Raw genomic sequence first — 21,517 nt, 5'->3', positions numbered from 1 at the left:
GTGAAGAACAAATTTTGTCTAGAAGATTATTAAGAAACAGAATATATGCTTTGAGATAACGGAAAGTTAAAATTGTTTATATGGAAGGTTTGGTTGCTGGTATATCAAAGTTTAGAGTTTGTTTTTGTTAGCGATAAGAAGATTAAGAAGAAATTATGAAAAGGGAGGGGGTGGGAGCACTGTGGGAAGCCAGAAGAAGGGGAGGGGGGAAGGAAAACAAAAGGGGTATGAGATGAATTTAATATTTTTATTGTTAAACGTGATATTCCTCTAATAAAATTGTGTTTAAAAAAACAAAATCAAAGTGACCTAAAGGCAGATTCAGAGATTCTGCTAACAAGCCAGTCATGCACGATTGCATCAGGCACATGCTTTCTTCCCACAACTTGTTCAGGGCGATGGCACACAGCATTTCCCCTATATAGGAAAAAATAAGGCACATGCTGTCATGCGCGAAAATTGTATAAGTGACTATTTTGCTGCAAGTAAACATATTTTATAGTAATCCAATAGCATCAGGCTTTACTGAAGGACAATAGTAACCAAGGAATAGATGCGAGACAGTAGAAATTTAGCAAAATTTTTATTCTTTTATCAATTAGGCAGAATTTCCCCCTTCATTTTTCTAGAGTAGGTGCTTCAAACCCATTTTTCTGCCCAAGTCAGTTTTCCAATGAAATCAAACCTCTTCTCTTTAGTTTGAGAGGCTGGTATGTAGCACAGAGAAACACCTGCTTCTTTTTACAACTTGCCATAGAAACTGACAGTGATAACGCGGAAAGAAAACCTATAGGGATGCAAATGCAACAAGCTGCCAAAAACTCGCTGCACTGCCTCTCTGCAAGCCTCATATTTTGATAAGTCTTTTCTCTTTAGAGCTGTCTGAGAGACTGTGATAAGGCTTGGGGCAAAAACACTAACATATATAAATTGCAAGGTATTTGGTGCTTTTCAAAGTAATGAATACAACCTTGATGGAAATATTCCAGCTTTGCAAAACTAGATGAAAGTAAGATGGAAGGCAAAATGTGTATTCTTCTATAGCTATATTAATAGCAGCATTGTTTAAGAAAAATATGTTCAAAATAGTGAAAAAATCACATTTTCACTGTACCAGAATTTAACAAACCAGTATGACTCAGTAGGAAACAGACGGCCTTCCTCACCCTCATATGTATTTCATTATGCCCTTGTGTATGTTTTAAAACAATATGATAAAATATTAATCCTTACTCTGAAAGAATTCACTTGAACTGTGGATGAGGTGATTAAAGAATGTATGATAAAATGGGCCAAAAAATTTGGCTATAATATTGATCTTGATCATTGGTTGCAAATATGGAAAATAAATGTTAAAATAACAAAATCGGTTTCTTTTAAAGAGAATCTATATAAAATGTTTTATAGGTGGCATATAGCACCAGAGAAATTAGCCAGAATGTACCCTGGAATGTCTGATAAATGTTGAAAATGTAAGATACGTGTGGGAAGCTTTTTTCATGTTTGGTGGAAGTGTAAAGAGGTGATGTTATACTGGAGAAGGGTTCATGAAATGTTACAAAAATATGTTTGATAATGCTACCATTTAAACCTGAAATGTTTTTTACTTAATATTATACCTGATGTAAAAAATAAGAAAGTTAAGCATTTAATTATACATATATAGTTACAGCAGCAAGAATTCTTTATGCTAAGTACTGGAAGATACCAACGGAAAACGAACATTTGACAAAAAAAATGTGAAACAGCCGAAATGGATATATTGTTGGACTTGTTAAAAGACCGAAGTAAACAAAAAGTGAGAGACAACTGGAGACCATTTTATGGCTGGGTGGAAAGAAACTTTGAAGACCACGAACAATAAATAACTTGGAGAAACTCTAACTTGAATGGCATAGAACCTTTTTTCAGGAACCATTACAGAAGATTTTAGTGATCTTATTAAGCGTTACTAGCTTTAGTAAATATTTAAACAAAAGAGATCTGGAAACAAAGAATTAAGATGGAAAATTTGTAACAGCTTTTATAAAAACTTGATGGAACTTCCCTTTATGTTTTATCCCATCCCCTCTACCCTTCCTTTCCTATAATGTGTTAAAACCAAATAAAATTTATATACAAAAAAAAGAAAGAATTCACTTGAACTGTGCTTGGTGTACAGTGCAGTCCTTGATTTGAAGGGGCTTCTAATGCATTTAATACACTGGACTGCTTCAGAGAGAAAAAAATCTGGGAGATTCTCATGGTGACCTACCTAACAAAAGACTTCTACTTTTGCAGCAAGCCATAGTTGGTTATTAAAACCCCCAGATATAAACTGGGGATTTGTACCTTCTCCTACAAAGCTATCTTTCTTTAATGGCTTTCTTAACTCTGCTTATTAGGCATGTAGACATCCTCCTAGACTTTGAAGGTGCCTTTCCTGATCTGCTATATACATTCTATCTCTGTGAGTTTAAATAACTTCGAAGTGTCCTGAAGATATGTTACCCTCTCTACACTCTTCTAACTTCCATTTCACTAATACCCTAGAATCATAGAATCATAAAGTTGGAAGGGACCACCACGGTCATCAAGTCCAACCCCCTGCACAATGCAGGAAATTCACAAATACTTCCTGCTCCACACCCACAGTGACTGTTGTTCCATGCCCAGAAGATGACAAAAAACCTCCAGGATCCCTGGCCAAACTGGCTTGGAGAAAAATTGCTTCCTGACCCCAAGTGGCAATCACCATTTCCCTGGACGTATAAGAAAGGGGCACAAGAACTAAGTACTGAGGCAACCCTTCCTGCCCTCCCTCTCATGATCTGCCTAAGTTCACAGAATCAGCATTTCTGTCAGATAGCCATCAAGCCTCTGTTTGAGAACCTCCAAAGAAGGAGAGTCTACCACCTCCTGAGGAAGCCTGTTCCAACTGAGGAACTGCTGTAACTGTCAGGAAGTGCTTCCTAATGTTTAGCTGAAAACTCTTCTGATTTAATTTCAACCCATTGGTTCTGGCCCACCCTTCTGGGGCAACAGAAAACAACTCTGTACCATCCTCTATATGACAGCCCTTCAAGTACTTGAAGATGGTTATCATATCACCTCTCAGTCATCTCCTCTCCGGGCTAAACATACCCAGCTCCTTCAACCTTTCCTCATAGGAGTTGGTCTCCAGACCCCTCACCATCTTCGTTGCCCTCCCCTTGACATGTTCCACCTTTTCTATATCCTTCTTAAATTGTGGTGCCCAAAACTGAACACAATATTCTAGGTGAGGTCTAAACAGAGCAGAGTAAAGTGGTACTATCACTTTGCATGATCTGGACATTATACTTCTGTTGATACAGCCCTACTTCCTTTGTTAGCAGTTTCCATTTCAGAAATAAAATATGCCCATGTTGTATTTTTTGGCATTATTTTCCATTACATAAATGCTTAATTTAATAGAACACTGTAGTCACTGTGCCCAGATAATTCAACAATGCTTACACCTCACATCAAGTCCTGAGTACCACTCAAGGCTAAGTCCACCGTCACATTCTAAAATGCCCACTATACCTATGGTCTTGTTTAGCACCAAGTGTTACAGCTCCCCAATCACTGGCTTCTGCCTTTTCCATATCAGCATAGATATCTTGTTTCCCAGTTTTTCTTGGCATACATATTTTTTAAATACAGCCCTTTAATGGCTGTCATTTCTTGCACATGGCTACCTCTCTGGAATTTATGATAAGCAAATATGGCAACACTGCTTTGTTATAATAGTTTCTGGTAAGAAACAGAAAAGCAGAGCTTCAGACATTAAAAACTCTCATGAAAATAGCATTATTGTGTAAACACATTCACAGACCTATCGGGAGAAAGATTCACCTATTTCTCTTAGGCAACTCAGCCAAAATATAAAGCTGATCTATCCACTATGAATCAGCTTTAATAGGTACAAATAACTGCTTATGCAAGTATTTTACTGGGTGAGGGGCATCTGAAAATCTCATTCACAAGAAGATGCAGTAGCAGCTGTTATTAGAAAGGCATGTCAGGGATATAGCTGCTTCGGGTCATGGAAGCTGCTGCAAAGGATTGTACACCAATCTCAGTGTAACCCAAATGCCACTCCCCCCTCAACTCTTCCATGCAAAATTAGGACCCTCAGAATAAAGTGCTGCTCAGCTATACAATGTGTACAAATAAAGTACAGCAATTCTAGGTAGTCAATAATACTTAAAAGGACAAGGTGAGGATTACATTAATATAGAAAACCAGTTACAGTGTAAAGAGAGATTAAAAGTGTCATGTTAGGATTTCTGCCTCCCTTTGACTCATTTCCATCATTCTCCTAGTCTGAAAACAAATCTCTTCTACTTGTACTTATGTATGCCCTTTTAAGCCAAGGGCCCCATTAAATAATGCAACCCATATGCTTATTATAACTCAGACTGCTGTACTTAAGAAGAGCAAAGCTGAATTACGAGCTTTAGCTAGTTTGTATCATCTTGGCCACTTTAAAGCATATTCCAATGGCCAGGCACATAAGATGAGAGAAAGAGAGAGAGACTGTGAAGAAAAATATCAAAGGAAGCAATACTTTGATACAAAACATTATTTTCTCTCCTTGTTTCCAAGTGGAAACAATCAGAATTTCTTTCAACAAGAAATAGAGCTGTGCATTCAAAAGAGGATCTTTGCATAGCTAGCCCACCTTTAACTAGGTTATGGTGGAACCTGTTAGGCCAATATCTATATAGCCGCCATGACATTGTTGCTTCGTGCTACCAGAAGAAAAACCATCGCTGTGCCCAAATAAGTATTTAGGGAACAGAACTTATGTGCATACCTTCTTCCCAATTTACAGCAGATCAAGATAAACTCCCTGCTCTTCTTCCCAAGACCAGGCATTATCAAACAATCCTAGATGGCTGCTGCAAGGGTATGATAGGAGGCTAATATGCAAATGGTTCATACTTCCAACCTCTGCTACCAAGAACACTGCTAAGCCTTGGCTGTACGACCATTTGAATTATTATATAAGATCTGGGAATCAAGCAGTTTGAAATTCAAAAGAATATAAAACTGGAAGAATAGCTCCAGAATACTAGTGGACTGTTCCCATGAATCCCACATATGTATGAATATCTAACTATGTAAACCATGGCATGATCTTATAAAGTCATACTAATGTACTTCTATTCGTTATCATCTATTTTACACAGGTTAGGTGGGATGGGGAGGCCTCTATTACTTACTTGCATTTTGGGGGATATGCAGATCAGACAGGCAAGGAGCCCGGAAAGTATTACCTTCCTGACAACAGTAATCCAATTCCCCAACCCTTAGACAACTCATCATACTGTCATCACCAGTTTTTGACTCTGGTATAAAGAACCTTGCACTGCAATTCTTTGCATACTCATTTGGAAGCAAACCCCATTGAAATCAAGGGAACGTTCTGTTCAGTAAATGTGAATACCATGGCTATTTTTGGTCCGGAACGCCCTGGAAAGGCGTTCCGGCTGGCTTCTGAGCCTGTCCCTCCCCCCACCCCTCCCTTGCCAAAAGGGAGAGAGGGGGGTGCAAGAGAGAGAGGTGGCCAGAGGGAGAGGGTGAAGTGCGCACTAAAAGAAAAGAGGAGGGCACGGAGGGAGGTTTGGAAGTGGAGGATGCACAAGCTGAGGCCTGGAGCTGAGCTCAGGCCCCTTTGGCTGTGTGAACATTGCAGCCCTGCCCCGCAAAGGAAGCCCCCCCCCCCCAGGTCCTGAGGACTCCTCCAGCAACTAAGAAGTTAGCCTGCTTCTTTCAGAGCTGCGGTTCTTCCTCTTCCTCAATGGCCCTGGAGGAAAGAGGCAGGAGGGCAGACGCTTCCAGAAGCCATGTGGAGATCTTGGGTTCCCCTTGGGAAGCTGGCGCCGGAGGGGCCTCCCTTTTAGACCAGATGTCAAAGGACTCCACCGACTGGTACTTCGAAAGCGACAACGGCTCCCGTGAACCCCCCGAATTGCCATGAGATGAGGCAAACATGAATGCCGATGAGCTGCTGTGGGGAACTGCCCTGACACCGGTGGTAAGGACATCCGACCAGCACACACAGTGCCAGGTGCGGCTGCAGTCAAAAGCCCTGCAGGCTTTGGAGGGGACCCACCAGGCAAGCGAGGAAATATCTTGGCTCATGAAGGAGGCTTTAGCCAGCCAGGTGGAAGCCCAACAGCCAGAAAGGGAAGCCCGTCGTAAGACGAGCAAAGCCCTACTGGAGGCCCTGTGTGAAGAGACCAGGAATTCTGAGTGGCTGCTGGCGGCGTCTGAGGACCTGATGAAAACTCTTCGTGAAAGTGACGAGTGGTTCCAGGAATGGCTGTCCCAGCATAGTGACCAGATGGAAAGGCTTGTACCTGGCTGGTACCCGTCAGGGAGCAAAAGACCACTTCCCCCCCTTGGTGGGTCAGTACCCCACAGCAATCTCGCAGATGCTGAATGTGCACCGCCCTCAAAATCTCCCCGCCTAGAAGGAGCATCAAATCCCTCCCCCCAGTGCATGTGTCTCTTTCCCCCAGCCCCCAAATTCCCAAGAGAACATCGGTGCTCCCAGAACGTTACCAGAGGTGAAATAAATCACAGTGGGTGTGAATTAAGGCTTACTGATATGGCAGGGTCTGAAACAAATGCTCCTTTAAAAAAAATCTAGGTTGGTGCATTTGTATATTGAGATGCTGTTTACACTCTGTTTTAATTGTTTTATATTATATTATATGTGAGCCGCCCTAAGCCTGCCTCGCCAGGGAGGTCGGTATATAAATTAAATGAATAATAATAATAAAAGCCCTGCTCTGCCCCCTCCCCCTCCCTCCGGCGGTGGCTCTGGCTTTGGTGGCGGGGATGAGCAGCCCTCCTCGGTGAGCAGTGGCAGCAGGAGCATCATCACCATCTGACCTGGCAGCCAATCCAGCCCCGGCGCCAAGAGGGGAAGTGTGCGGCCAGGTGCACTGCCCAGCCAAGGTGAGGACAACAACGTGGGACTCACTTGCGCTGGGGCTCTGGGGGGCAGGCGAAAAGCACCCCATCCCTGAAGGGAGAAAGATCTTCCTGGCACTCGGCCTCCTGGCTGCCTCCCTCCGATGCGGCAGGAGAAACAGCGGCAGGGCTCGATCCTCCACAATCTATGTGGCCAGATTAGGCGGCCTGTATCTCACGGGGGAGGTCCACAGCTCTGCCCTCTGGCTGTCCCTTCAGACTGGAAGGGGGCCTCCTGGGTCACAACAACCCTGTGAGGTAGTTAAGGATGAGAGAAAGTGACTGGTCACCTGATAAGTTTAATGGTGGTGGTGGTGGCGTGGTTAGAGGAGCAGGCTAGGATCTGGTTCAGATCCTCACTCTGCCCTGGAAACTTGCTGGGTGATCTTGGTCCTTGACACATGCTCAGGCTAACCTAGTCTAACCTGGGAGGGGCTGTGGCTCAGCGGTAGAGCATCTGCTTGGTGTGCAGAAGGCCACAGGATAAATCCCCGGCATCTCCAGTCAAAAGATCTGGCAGTTGGTGATGGGAAAGACCTCAGCCTGAGACCCTGGAGAGGGGCTGCCAGTCTGAGTAGACAGTGCTGACCTTGATGGACCAAGGGGGTCTGATTCAGTAGAAGGCAGCTTCAGGTGTGTATGTGTACTTCACAACATTGTTTGAGGATAAAACGGAGAAAGCCGAATATGCTAATAAGCTGTGCTGTCAGGGGTGTGGCCTAATATGCTAATGAGTTCCTGCTGTTGGGTGTGGCCTATTATGCTAATGAGTTCCTGCTGGGCTTTTTCTACAGAAAGAGCCTTGGTGAATACTATTGGTCTGTTAACTTCTCTACATTTTAAATTTGGGTTTGTTTACTTTTTGATTCAGGGCAATAATTCTGAGAAACCCAGTACCCCTCAATTACTATACAAACCCTGAGCAAGATACACAGAGAAACTTACATGCCAATTCTATGCTTACAGTTTAAAGCTGTACCTGTTCTTCAAGTCGGAAGTCTTTGTAGCTTGATTTGAGTTGAGCATTTGGTTCTGCATTTGTGATATGATGAGAAACCTGCAGGACACAAGCACACACGTATGTATATTTCTACTTGCAGAAAATATTTTTGGGGTTGTTTTCTTCGGGAGGGGGCTGTAATTAAGGTTATAAGGAACCATGGATTCTGTGACCAGCATCTTACTGAGTTTGGTCTCCTCTGCTCTGCTGACAAGTACAACCTAGGGTCTGCAGAGGCATAAGCCATAGGGCTCTTGTCCTTCAGTGCTCAGCCTATGGTCATAGCCTAAAGCTGGGCAGAAAATTGACTGGCATTGCTTGTTCTAATTTTATAGTTTAATGATTTGGTTATAAAGCCTTATTTTTCCTTTAATGTGAGGTCCAAGGGTATGAACACAATATGGAAAGTATATGGATGTTTGAACATAAGCAGCTGAAATGAATATAATAGAAAAATCTTATATTCTAATAAACAACTATAACCTGACCTGTGTAGACTTAAATTTGTGGATCAGGGCCAGATGGACAGCAGGAAGTTGTTCCTGCACACTTGGGCAGGGCAGGTTTGTGAAAACATCTAATTATCTGAGGGGAAAAGTAGGGGGCTATAAATCCTCCACAGAGAGAAGCATAGTCTGTGCGTGTGCACACCATGCTTCTCTGTTGAAGAGGTGAGGGGCAGGCAGTGACTGTACTTGAGCTGGGCTGTCTGGCAGGGGTGTGGGGGAGAAGACCCTCCAGAACTCAGGTGCAGTGCAGCCCCCAATGCTGCCCCCCCATCCCAGTACAGCTTCATCCTCATGTGGCTCCCTCCTCCCGAGCAGTAAATTAAGTATGTCTGTCAATTATGAACACCCACATACAATGACATGTACCCATTTCATTCTTTAAATATGAAGAATGATACATTGTTTATGTACGGACGCCAAGGAATAGTTGGGAAAAAAATCTTGTCAGCCAGAGGTCTGTGAAGTGTACCAACACCAAACATATTATAAAGTGCAGCATTACAATGAATTGATTAACATCAACTGAAAAGGATTCTACAGTACTGGGCAGCCAGGACTATGACTACCCATAAAGGACCTACTAGAAAATGAAAAAACACTACCCTTCTTAAATGATCATATGCAGTGCAATCCTAAGGAAAAATATACCATTCTAATAGAATTAGAAAGGTGTAAATCTGCTTAGGATTGCATTGTTAGTATACCATTCTTCATATACAGTGAGATGCTAAAAATTAACGCATTTGATGCATGAATAACAAGTGTTTTTTTTAAAAAATCTGTTTTGTATAATAGGATTGTACAAGCTTGGAGATATCCAGGTGACAGAATATACAGCAGAAGTACTGATACTTGGCTGCTCCCTTCATCAAGGTAGTTGCAATACTGACAAGAGAAGTCTGTTCTACACATACAGTGAAATAAGGTGGTAGAATGCTAAGGCTGCAGAACGAAAGGTACCATTCCACATATCATGGTCATGTGTAGCTGGGGAAACTATATTCTGTATACCAACAAGCCCTTCTTAGAAGCAGAAAGTGGGAAATGAAAGGAATGGGCTGGCTGGAACCTATACCTTTAATTTCCTAGTTTGGTCTTCCTGTGGACTTGTAGGTTCCATGCAGTATTTCCCAACAACAGTTTGATGCTGTCTACCCAACAACCCCAAGATTCTACCACCTCATTCTACCTCATGTATGGCCAAGGCCTAAGATAGGCACATAAGATACCAAAGGATCACGGAATACTTTTTGTGTTGTTCACAAAAAAAGTTCGGTCTTGTTAAACGCCAAGTAACATAACAGATTCTGTTTAGCAGAGTACTTTCGCCTTATCATGCTTTCCCCTTCCAGATTTACTCGGTTTGCCATGGCAGAATTGTCCCATCTGGCTAAAATAACCAGTATTCTGTTAACCGGAATGCTGTTCATCACCATATTAAAGCCTCTCTATTCTACACAACTGACCTTTAAAGGAACTCTTGTTAATAGTACTTCTTCTGTTTTAAGTTTAATGAAGGTCGAGGTGCCGACCACTGTCCATTTGAAAGGAAACACTACATCCAATATTATCCTGCTAAAGTTCTACACATACCTGTGAACTAAGAGGCCTGGGAGGCAGAGCAGGAGGCAGTGGTAGCCAGCCAGCCCTAGCTGTTGAAACAAAGGGAAAAAAGAAACAAATTGAACAAGTGCAACCTCGAACAAAATACATCGGAGCCTTTCGGTTTGTTGACAATTCAAATCAAGCTAATTTAATTTTTGTTAAAAGGAATGTTAAGTGAAAAACACATGCTCTAGATTGTCCTCAGGAAGTTATATAGTCAGTAAGAATATACTAAGCACAGATAACATATCATCTTTAGTGAAAGTTTTGTAGTACAAGACAAGAGAATGAAGCTTCCCTCACGATTTCGGTTCTGTTTCTACCTGGGGGGGGGGGGGAATCCTGAATAAATATCATAATGTGGCTATTAGAAAACATTCAAAATAAAATGTGATGTGAAAAAGTGCAGTTGTACAGAAAACATCTGTCCGTGGAATTGGATATTCTGGCTCTGAATGAGCTAGCTGTAGCTTTTAAATATTTTTGGCAGGCATTGAAGAGGGAAGAAACTCACAACCCTCTTGTTTAGAGCTTTATAGTAACATAAAATAATTCAGTCTTCTGTTCTGAGCCAATGATCTGAAAAGCTAACACCCATGATGGGACCATCTATTATATTTCTCAATCTGGCTTCAATTAAATCTATAACCTATGGGGCCAAAATAGCAGAGAAGATGAGGCTTTGTGAAGCAATTATAATGACACACAGATTATATATAGTGCAAGTTGTGAACCCGCAATGACTTGCAGGGGACATCTCATTTTTCTGTCCCTCACTATTTCCAAAGTAGGTTGGCTACCCCCCCTCATAGTCTCTTCCCCTTTCTTGCTTCCTTCTCTCCTTCCCACCCATTAGCCAACCTACTTTTATCTCTTCTCTGTCCTAAGCTTCGCCTCCCTCTGGCAGCCTCTCCTTGGTAAAATTCTGCATGGCTCCAGCCACTAGACTGTGCTGGGCTCAACTGTGTGGTGCCGGCTGCCAGGCCAGATCCAGTTGCTCACTGGGGAAACTGCAAGGACCTCTGGGGGCATTCAACTTTTCCCTGTATCCCCCTCCCCACACTATTCTCCTTTTCTTCGTCTTGGCAATCTTCCAGGTAACATTACTTTGGATTCCATGGATGCTAAGTCCCTATATACCAAAAACCACCACAAAGATGGACTACAAGCCATCATGAACACCATCTTTAACAACAGAACTAGATATGGGCACAAACTGCATTTTTAATAATTTTTAAAATTTGGGAACCTTTAACCTCAATTACTTCTCTGAGTTTTGCTTGCATCTGGGGAGACCATCTCACTCTACAACCTAATACAAGGGAACCTTCATGCAAAGGGTGAAGGGAAGGAGCTTGAAGTGATGAAGGAAACTTAAGTTGGGCAAAAAGAGGGAAGTGGTTACTATCAAAAAAAGGAAGCACTGTAAAGTTAGTTATTAGAGGTAATAAAGAAGTGTATGCTAACATATAATCAATAGTATGAAGTCTCTGATCTGGCATATACGTAAACTCAGCCAGATAATCTTCTAAGAAAATATCATTTAAAATGTACAGACCCAACATGTGGGCCATTTTGGCTAGATATAAACCTGAGACATTTGAAGTGGAATCCTTAAAACACCTAGGAAGAGGAGAAAACTTATAAGAATTATACGAATCACTAAAAAATTCCTTATATTTAAATTCCAGACTTGCATCATCTGGTCCAAGGCGAGCATTAAAATCTCCAGTAAGTAAAACGTTGGCCTCTGGATGCTCCACAGTTAAGTTTACTATATAGATCTCCAGGGATCTCCAAGCTTCATCTAATTGGACTTTTAAAGAGAGAGGGGGAATATAGACATTTATTATAATCAGACTATTTGTTTTACTATGCAATACTATTGCCATTGCTCTTGAATCAAGGGGGGTGTTTCTCTATACATTTAAGCTCCAGAGAGACTGAAATTGGTATTGCCAGACCACCTTTCATCCTTCCTGGGCCCTTTCTTCTTTTAGCTTTCAGCAGGTGAGTATTATAACCTTGTAGGGTAATTTTTGGTCTGTCCATGTCTCTTTAACTGCTAAAATACCACATTTCTGATGAAGGAGAAGGTTATCTGGTGAATTAGTTAAACAAGGAAACCACCCTGCAACATTCCAAGAGATTATTCTAAGTGGGTGTGTCGATAATTGTCAATCCTCTATTTCAATATTGTCGAGAATTTTTCTCATGGGGAATACTATGGCATGAATTAACTACATCTGGTTGCCAGCAATATTTCCTTACACTGAAGAATCTTTTCTAGTCCCTTCATGGCTGCTCTTCCCAGTCTCAATTTCCTTCTGATTTCTTGACTGCAGTCTCCCTTTTGGTTGATGATGGAGCCAAGGAATAGAAAATCTTGAACAATTTCAATTTCATTATCAACCTTAAAGTTGTGTTATTTTGAAGTAGTTATTACTTTTGTTTTGATGTTCAGCTGTAACCCTGCTTTGGCACTTTCTGCTTTGACCTTCATCAGTAGTCGTTTCCAGCCTTCACTATTTTCTTACACTAATGGCAGTTTGGTGTAGTGGTTAAGAACACGGACTCTAATCTGGGAGAACCAGGTTTGTTTCCCCACTCTTTCACATGTAGCTGCTGGTGTGACCTTGGGTCAGTCACAAGTTCTCACAAGTCACAAGGGCAGTTCTCAGGAGACCTTTCTCAGCCCCACCTACCTCACAGGATGTCTGTTGTGGGGAGGGGAAGGGAAAGGGATTGTAAACTGCTCTGAGACTCCTTCGAGTAGTGAAAGGCAGGGTATAAATACAACCTCCTCTTCTTCTATCATCTGCATATGCCAAACTGTTAATGTTCCTTCCACCAATTTTCACTCCAGTTCACCTGATCTAATCCAGTTTTCCTTATTGTTCTGCATACAGATTGAAGAGATATGGAGATAAAATACATCCTTGCCTGATACCTTTGCCAACTGGAAATCATTCTGTTTCTCCAGATTCTGTTTGAACAGTAGCCTCTTGTCCAGAGTACAGATTACACATCAAAACATTCAGATGCTGTGGCACACCCATTTCTTTTAAAACCAACCACAGCTTTTCATGATCCACACAAAGCAAAAGCTTTGCTGTAATCTATGAAATACAAGCTGATTTTCTTCTGAAATTATCTTGTACGGTCCAGTAACTAATGTACATTTGCAATATGATCTCTAGTGCCTCTTCCTTTTCTGAATCAGCTTGAACATCTGGCATTTCTTGTTTCATATAAGATAACAGTCTGTTGCAAGATTTTGAGCATCACTTTACTTGTGTGAGAAATTAATGTGATGGTCCAATAGTTGCTGAGGATCACATAGAATGGGCCCGATCCATGCATGACTGCAGAGAATAAAGCTCAAATTTTTATTGTTACAGTCAACGACCAGTGCACGCAATCATTTTACATAAAAACATTTGAATAATAAATATGAGATAAAACCAACAGTGGCATACTTAAATTTTAAAAACTGTGACTATAACATAGAGATAAAATAAGACAGCCATAAAATTTGCATACAATTTAGATATAAAATTAAAAAATCTAATTGCCATGCATTTTACGCTCTCTGTAAACCTGGGCACAAAATCTAGCCACCTGTCTTGTCTGGTGGTTCCTGTCAGACAGGAGGTAATCAAGTTTAATTTTATTTGATCTGCCAGGAAACCTTTCTAACAGTGGACTAATAGTCTCCATACGGATCACCCTATGGTATACGCAGTGGAGAAATATGTGTTCTAGAGAGTCTATTTCATGAAGGGGGCAGGAGCAGAGCCTCAGTGAGTAACGGGTCCCTTTAAATCTCCCTTCCAACACTGCAGACAGCAAGGACATGCTTCTGGCTAAGGTGAATGCCCTTCTTGAGTTACTGGATTCAAGAAAATGTAAATAGGCTGCAGGAGCGACTATATATCTGGTATTTGCTGGAAAGAAATAGCCAGGAGAACTGAGAATATCCAATTGTCTTTCAGTGTCAGTCACTCTCTGTTTAAGAATAAAGCTCAGTTTTTAACACTGTCAACCCAGAACTCAGGAAAGATCTCTCAAGTGAGGTCAGAAGACTTGTGTCCCTAATGGCATTTTGGAGGGATTGCAAAATTTATCTCTTTTATTGTGATATTTGATGGTTAAGATTAAGAGTATGGCTGTAACATAGTTTTTATTGGTAGACTACAGAATTTTTATATAGTTTTACTGAAAATGAAAACGTTTTAAACAGTTTTATGACTTTTAGGTATTTTTATTTTTTTTGCAAACTCTATGCATACAGGAAAGGCAGTATAAAATCTAAACTGGATGGTAACAGATAGCCTCCCCACATTAGAATGCACAGGTCTAAAAAATATAACCCAGGAGATGTAAAAGATAGCCATGAACTTCCAGACATCTTTTTGTATACAGGCCTTTCTTCAGAAACAGAAGTATCTGGTATTTTCATCATTATCTTTTCTTGAATTTAAGGCACAGCACTGCACACCTGTATCCTGCTGTCACATGGAAAGTGGCGCCAAGTGAACATGCACTTTTAATATATTTTAGTGTCTGGCACAAAATAGATACAAAGCACATTGATTTCTGCACTGTAATTTATATTCAATGGAATAAAATCTGCAAACTGCAACTGAGATTATGGTGGTGGTGGGCGGATACAGTATCTTCCAAAATTTATACCTTGATACCATCCCTGTCTTTAACAGGCAGAGACCTGCAGTATTCCTGCATTTCTCTGTATCCCTAGTTTTTGTTATACTCTAAGGTCATGCGCTTTATAATGGACTCTTTTTGTGGACAGTAGTGTTGCCATTTCCGCTTTGGAAAGAGCTTTTGCTGATATTATGTTCTGAGAACCCCGGATTTTCCTTGGGAGTAGTTCTTGTAGAAGCACGACTTCTTTCAAACAGGTCAAAGATATTCTGCAACAGCAGGGCTTAATGAATATTTCATGAGCAGCTTGAGTTAGAATTTTAGGATTAAAAAAGCAGGAAACTGGGTCAAACATGCCCAGTCTGAGTGTTTTGCTTGCCTACAATGTTAACTCCCAGATACAGCATATTTTTCAAAACTGAACAAGATGTTTCTGGGATCCCCTCCACCCCCAATGTAGCCTATTGTAAGGAAAGCAGAATGCTGCCAGTTGATTTCATTTATTAAATTTCTATCCCACCATCCGGCCAGGGCCAGCTTGAAGTGAAACATTCTGTAGTTTTGGCATGGCTGCAAGGATAATGCATACAAAATCTGAGACTTGGATGTAGTCATTACTTACTCTACTTTAAAAATAAAACAAAAATACAAAATTACTATTCATTCCCAGGAGATCATTGAGCACAGATGCAGCAAAGTTATCACTTAAGTTATAGAATATGCACATAAGAAACATGAGCTACTGTGATTACAGCAAGTTCTTTAGGAATAAGGGCAACCAACGAAGAGTTTTTGAAATTTTGTCCTAGTTGACTAAGAAATGGTCCTAATTCATTTAGGAAAATAAAAGTTTGTGTGCAGTATTGGTAATGCCTTATTCAAATGCCCCGTATTAACACATTTAAAAGCTGCCATGCAAAAACTTTCTTGCGCAGAAATGACAGTGTAATTGATACTTGCTGCCTAAACAAGAAGAAAATGCCTCTGAATATGCTTGCGCCAGTAATTTCATGTGCCATCATTTAATTTTACCATCTGTGCACAGGCTATCAAAGTATTACTGTATTTTTGTATTCTGCTCCCCCCCCCCCTTTCTGGTTTTGTTTGCAACACTGGAACTTTTATTCTGTGTTCAATTTCTATTTATCTCAAATGGTTTAAAGATCCATGCAAGGAGAGGCAGTCTCTCAGATATCTGGTCCCAGGTCATGAAGGGCTTTAAAAGTAATGACCAGCACCATGAGCGAACTGGGAGGCAGTGCAACTGCTTCAAAATAATTTTTTTAATGTATATTTTTTTAAAAAAATTATTTTAAATAATATATTTAAAATATATTAAAAATAAATTTAAAAATAGATGACCCACATCCTTAAGCTTCCAGGCTGCCACATTCTGTAGTATCTGAAGATTATACGCTGAGATCCCTAGATCCAATTAGGATTGCCACTTGCCTGGTGGGGATGGGGGATCCCCTGATTTTGTGGGCTCCTGCCTGCTGCCGGCCTGACAGGAGGGAATCCCCCCCAAACAGTGACATTGCATGCAGTGTGCCTTCATCACTAGGAAGAGACGTTGGCACGTCAGTGACATTGGCTCGTCAGCAACGTCAGGGGCGATGCTCTGGATTTTGGGCAAAACTCTATGGTTTGATGCCAATTTTACCATAGAGTTTTGCCCAAAATCCAGAGCATTGCCCGACGTGCCGACATAACTTCTGGGTGATGCAGGCACGTTGCATGTGATGTCACTGTTTTGGAGGGAATGGGGGGGCGATGTCATTTCCCACTTTCAGAACATCCCTCCCATCCCCCTGCCAGTGGGTGAAAGGGACCCAGCAACCCTAGATCCTATGTATATACTCAGAACGTGTACAAGTTCTCAGGGAAGGGGGAAGGTATTGCATTGGAGTATCCAATATTCTTCCATCAACAGGTCTCTCTCCAGTCAGTATGCAAAACAAAACTGCACATTTAAACCTCTCATTTGTGCTTAAAAGGCAGAAACTTAGTATGCATTTCCCTTGCTATTACAGAAGTCAAAGGAAAACCCCAGGTGTTACCCAGCTCCTATTTCATGTCCATTTATAAGCTCAAGGAATGATCTAACTCTGCTTTTTTAAAAGCCCTATCTAGGTAGATGGTGACATGAACAAGAGTTAAATGCTCACATTTTCAATAGACACTTGGATGCATACAACACATAATTTATATAGTTATGCCTCCAAATTCACATGTAGCAATGGAAAGAAGCTAGACATTACTTAACTCTGGAGCATGATTATCTACAATCATGCATGGAGTCAGTACAATATTTGGGCCAATCCTATATGATCCACAGGTTCATCCACGTTAGGTCCAAGAATTCATCTCAGTCCTTTTACCACAATAGTTCCCAGCATCTAACACTTTCTGCATGCATGGGGTTTTGCCATTTAGGGCTTGGGGTTGCGATAAAGAAGTGCAGAGAAAGAACTCGTTATGCTTCCTGCACCATGTTTTCACTTCCTGTGTTTCACAGCACTTCACTGACTTCATTTAGACCAAGCCTGAATAACTGACACAGTTTGGTATCCAGTATCTTGAAGGTCAAAGAAGACGGGGACGGCAAAGGATGAGATGGTTAGACAGTGTCATAGATGCAACGAACATGAAATTGAGCAAACTTCAGAGGACGGCGGAAGACAAGAAGGCCTGGCGTGATCTGGTCCATGGGGTCGTGAAGAGTCGGACTCAACTATGTGACTGAACAACAACAAAATCTTAATTTAAGCAAAGCCTCAAGTGTTCTGTGGGTGGACTTTCTTGATTTTCATTCAAGTACACTAATACTTTTAAGAGTGCTCTGGGACACCACCTTTCTTTATTTCATCTACTGATGAAATGTTAAACACAGCAGAGTCTGAAAAAAACAAAGCATAGGAATGCAGCATGAGGGAAATTGCTGGCACCTACCAGCTCTTCTGTTCAAGAAATTAATCAGCCCTCACAGAGCCGGCAGCAGAAAGGGCAGCACAAGGCTACCCAGGTGGAAATAACTCCCAGAACTAGGAAATATTGCATTGCACGATGTAAAGAAGAAACACAAAAAGCCACATGGATTCATGGATGCTTTTTTGGGAATCACTTCCATCATGATACAAATGTATCACCATGCAGGCATTTCAGTATAAAGGCAGTTATAAATAAAGACCCAGTAGCTAACCTAGATCAAATACCACAATTGTTGCTTACACTGTTTACCTAAGAGAAAATGAACTTGTACAAACTCTTTCAGTAAAGGTAGATATCCATTGACTATATCCAATAAAGGAGCTCTCTCGAATGAAGGTCTGGAGAGCTGTCCTCCTGACTGGCATCAGCTCTTCAGGATCCTACTTAAGTCTCTCACCTCTACTACTCAGTACTCTTTAGCAGGTGATGGCCGTATATGTCAGCATTCATATGTATGAACAGAGAATGAAACCTAAATCAGTAGACCACAGTGGCAAGAAATGTGGGACAAGTTCTGTTTGTCAACAAAAAATCCAGAGGAAGAGCCATGTTTGTTTATCACAGCAAACACAAATCCAAAGCCCCTTTTCAAAGTACGTGCAGCAAGTCCCATGGAGGCTTCCATCATCTCACATCCTCTAAATAATTACCGTATTTTTTGGACCATAAGACTCACTTTTTCTTCCAAAAAAAGTGGGAGGAAAAGTGAGTGCGTCTTATGGACCGAAGGTTCAGAATATTTTTTCCCCTGTTTTCCTCCTTTAAAAACTAGGTGCGTCTTAAGGTCAGGTGCGTCTTATGGTCCGAAAAATACGGTAAGTGGAGCTCCTATCAGCTTCACTGTAGAAGGAAAACTGTTTAGTGTCTGGACAGAGCCTATAACAGGGGTCCCCATTCTTTTTGAGCCTGCAGGCAGATTTGGAATTCTTCTGACATGAGGCAGTGGGCGCAACCACAAGATGGTTGCCGCAGGAGGCACAGCCAACCAGTGTTCCCTCTAAGCTGAGTTAGTGTGAGCTAGCTCACAGTTTTTTAGCCTCCGGCTCACACATATTTGTCTCAGCTCAGGAAGGATGGCTCCAGAGCAAACTAATTTATGCAGTAGCCAAATTGCTCGCTCACAACTTTAATGCCAGTAGCTCACAAAGTAGAATTTTTGCTCACAGGACTCTCCAGCTTAGAGGGAACATTGCAGCCAACCACAAAATGTCAGGGAGTTAGGTTATGCACAGCTCTTCAACATTTTAGGGAGAAGCTCTGTTTAACAGGATACCTTTTAAAATGAACATATTGTTTAAAAGTATTTACTTGCATACATACAGCTTACTTTCAGTCACTCAGTACTTTTTAAAAAGTACTTTCTTACTTTCAGTCATGCAGTGAATACCCCTTGTGCTGTGATGGCTAATCAGAAACCCCGCTGGGCAAAGTAACCAAGTAACCAATCAGCGTACTTTCTGCTCCGTGCTCTGAGGTGACTTGGAAGCTGGGTGACTGCACACAGTGGCAGTTCTATGAGCTCCCACCTCTGTTCCCTCCCTGTGTCTTAAGGAGAAGAGTCCCTGTCCCTATTACCAAAAAATCAAGCGGGGTCCTTTTTCACATTAGCTGGATGGCACAAGATGATCCTGTTCCCCACCAAGTAGTCACACATACCCCAAGGACTTCGAAGACTGAGTCTTCTGAGATGTCAGAAAACTCAGCAGCCATCTTGGGTTCTGCTCAGCAGTGCACTGCTCTCCTAAGCCCAACTGACTCCTGGGGGGATTCTTCACTTCCTTTTGGGTTATTATGCTGTCTCCAGTTGGTCATCTAGAATATCTCCAGCTAAGAGGGCCAGCACGCCAAGCACTTCATCCATGTCACCATTTACAGGCTCTATTATATTTCCTGCTTGCTCTGATTAGCTACTACAAGGACAGCTTACTGCCCTTGGGCACTCCGGAGGGTCTAGCTATCTACTGACCAGCTGTCTTCCTTCCCCTGGTGCCTTTTTTAATAATGTGTTTGAGTAAGACTTAATGGGATTACAGAGAACAAACTTGCGGAACCCCAACCCCAAAGTGTCGGGATCGCACCAACATGCCTAGCATGATGACATCACCTGGAGGCACGTCACCAGGGGGACACTCTAGCATACCATAGTTTATGGCTGAATGCTAGAGTGTGCCCCTGGTGACAGAGAAACTCCATCCCCCCACTGGCAGCAGGTAGGTACCTGGCAACCCTACCTCCTTCCTATCCCTTTACTGAAAAAGAAACTTCTTGGAGTGAATGTGGGCATAATGCAGCCCAAAAATTCACCATAGTGTGTGTAGCCCAAAGTGGAAGGCATTTCTCCACTCCTGTATGAAATGAATGTAATTTCACATACTCTGCAACACCAGGATAAAATTCGGAGGGATCAAAGATTCCAAATAGCCTTTCAAAAAAGCAAATTGCAAATCAAAACAACCTTTACTCTCCCTTTTTAAAAACCAAAATTAATCTTTTAAAAGCCAAATACACCCAAGTCTACATATCAAAGGCAATCACCTGATCTTACTGCTTCCCTCCAAAAGAGAAAACTACACACAAAACTCTCCTGGTTGTAGCTTGGAAAAAATATGCTAAAGAACATCATTTTTAGCAACTATGGGAGGTTGTGAAATGATCCTTATCCACCTTTGAATCTTTACCAGCTCCATACGATGACATCTACTGCTCAAATAGCAAAGCGTCAGACACTCAAGCTGTTTATCCAGAAGAAGTGTTTTCTAGCTTTCCTTCTGCAGCCAACATTCTTATATAGGATGCTATAGTGACATAGATATCTCACTCCTTTGGCACTAGTTTGTAAATATACCTTTAGAAGAAAGAAAAATTATTCAACTGCCCCCTTTTAAAATAATCTGAGAACTTCGTATCCCCAATCAACAGAGCGATAGGTGAACCTAAGACTTTTCTCGGTCGTTCACCAATCACGGATAAAGGGGCGGGGGGAGGAGTGGCATTGTTCGTTTGGGAGGCTTACTCCTTCAGGGCCCTCCCCTCACCGGAGATCGCGGGCATGGAGTGTGCCGGCCTGGTGCTGGAGACTGAGGAGAACTTGGCCATCTGGCTAGTGTACCGACCGCCTAACGCACCGGCCAGTGGCCTGCCGTCCCTGCTGGAGGCCGTGTCGGGCTGGGCGTTGGAGCACCCGAGGCTTTTGGTCTTGGGCGACTTCAACGTCCATGCTGAGGACGCGGCCTCCAGCCGGGCTACGGACCTAGTATCGTCCATGGCGGCACTGGGGCTCTCCCAATGTGTATCGGTCCCCACGCACCAGGCTGGGCACACGCTCGATCTGATCTTCGCTGCGGGGATTACAGTGGACCGGATTACTGCTACGGCAGTACCATGGTCGGACCACTATTCCCTGAAGGCCCGTTTGAACATCCCACCCCGATCCTGTTTAGGCGGCGAGCAGCTTTTAGCTCGCCCGCGGAGCCAAATGGACCATGTACGGCTTCTGATGGCTCTGCGGGATCCGATGCCCCCTGGCGGCTCACTAGATGAGCTTGTGGGGGACTGGCATGACCGGCTCTCCACAGCTATCGATGAGATCGCTCCCCGGCGCCCTCTGCGCTCCCGCACTAGGCTGGCCCCCTGGTATACCCAGGGGTTGCGGCTCATGAAGCGGGAGCTTAGAAGGCTAGAGAGACGGTGGCGGCGTGCTCATGACGAAGCATCAAGAACATCTTATAGGACGTTTATGAGATCCTATGAGATG

General features: G+C 42.3%; 1 protein-coding gene across 1 annotated transcript in view; it reads right to left on the bottom strand.

Moving 5' to 3' along the window:
* REPS2 (RALBP1 associated Eps domain containing 2) overlaps positions 1-21,517 on the bottom strand; it is a 127,874-nt gene that overhangs the window by 21,824 nt on the left and 84,533 nt on the right. Inside the window, exons 15-16 of the mRNA XM_015417585.1 lie at positions 10,093-10,151; positions 7,970-8,047 (exon numbers count right to left, since the gene is read on the bottom strand). Coding sequence (XP_015273071.1) covers positions 7,970-8,047; positions 10,093-10,151 — 137 coding nt within the window. The remainder of the gene's footprint in view (positions 1-7,969; positions 8,048-10,092; positions 10,152-21,517) is intronic.

Source organism: Gekko japonicus, unplaced genomic scaffold (genome assembly GCF_001447785.1).
Source record: "Gekko japonicus isolate JY-2015 unplaced genomic scaffold, Gekko_japonicus_V1.1 scaffold18, whole genome shotgun sequence".
Classification (NCBI taxonomy): domain Eukaryota; kingdom Metazoa; phylum Chordata; class Lepidosauria; order Squamata; family Gekkonidae; genus Gekko; species Gekko japonicus.
The sequence above is the reverse complement of the archived record's forward strand: the minus strand, read 5'-3'. Positions and strand labels throughout refer to the sequence as shown.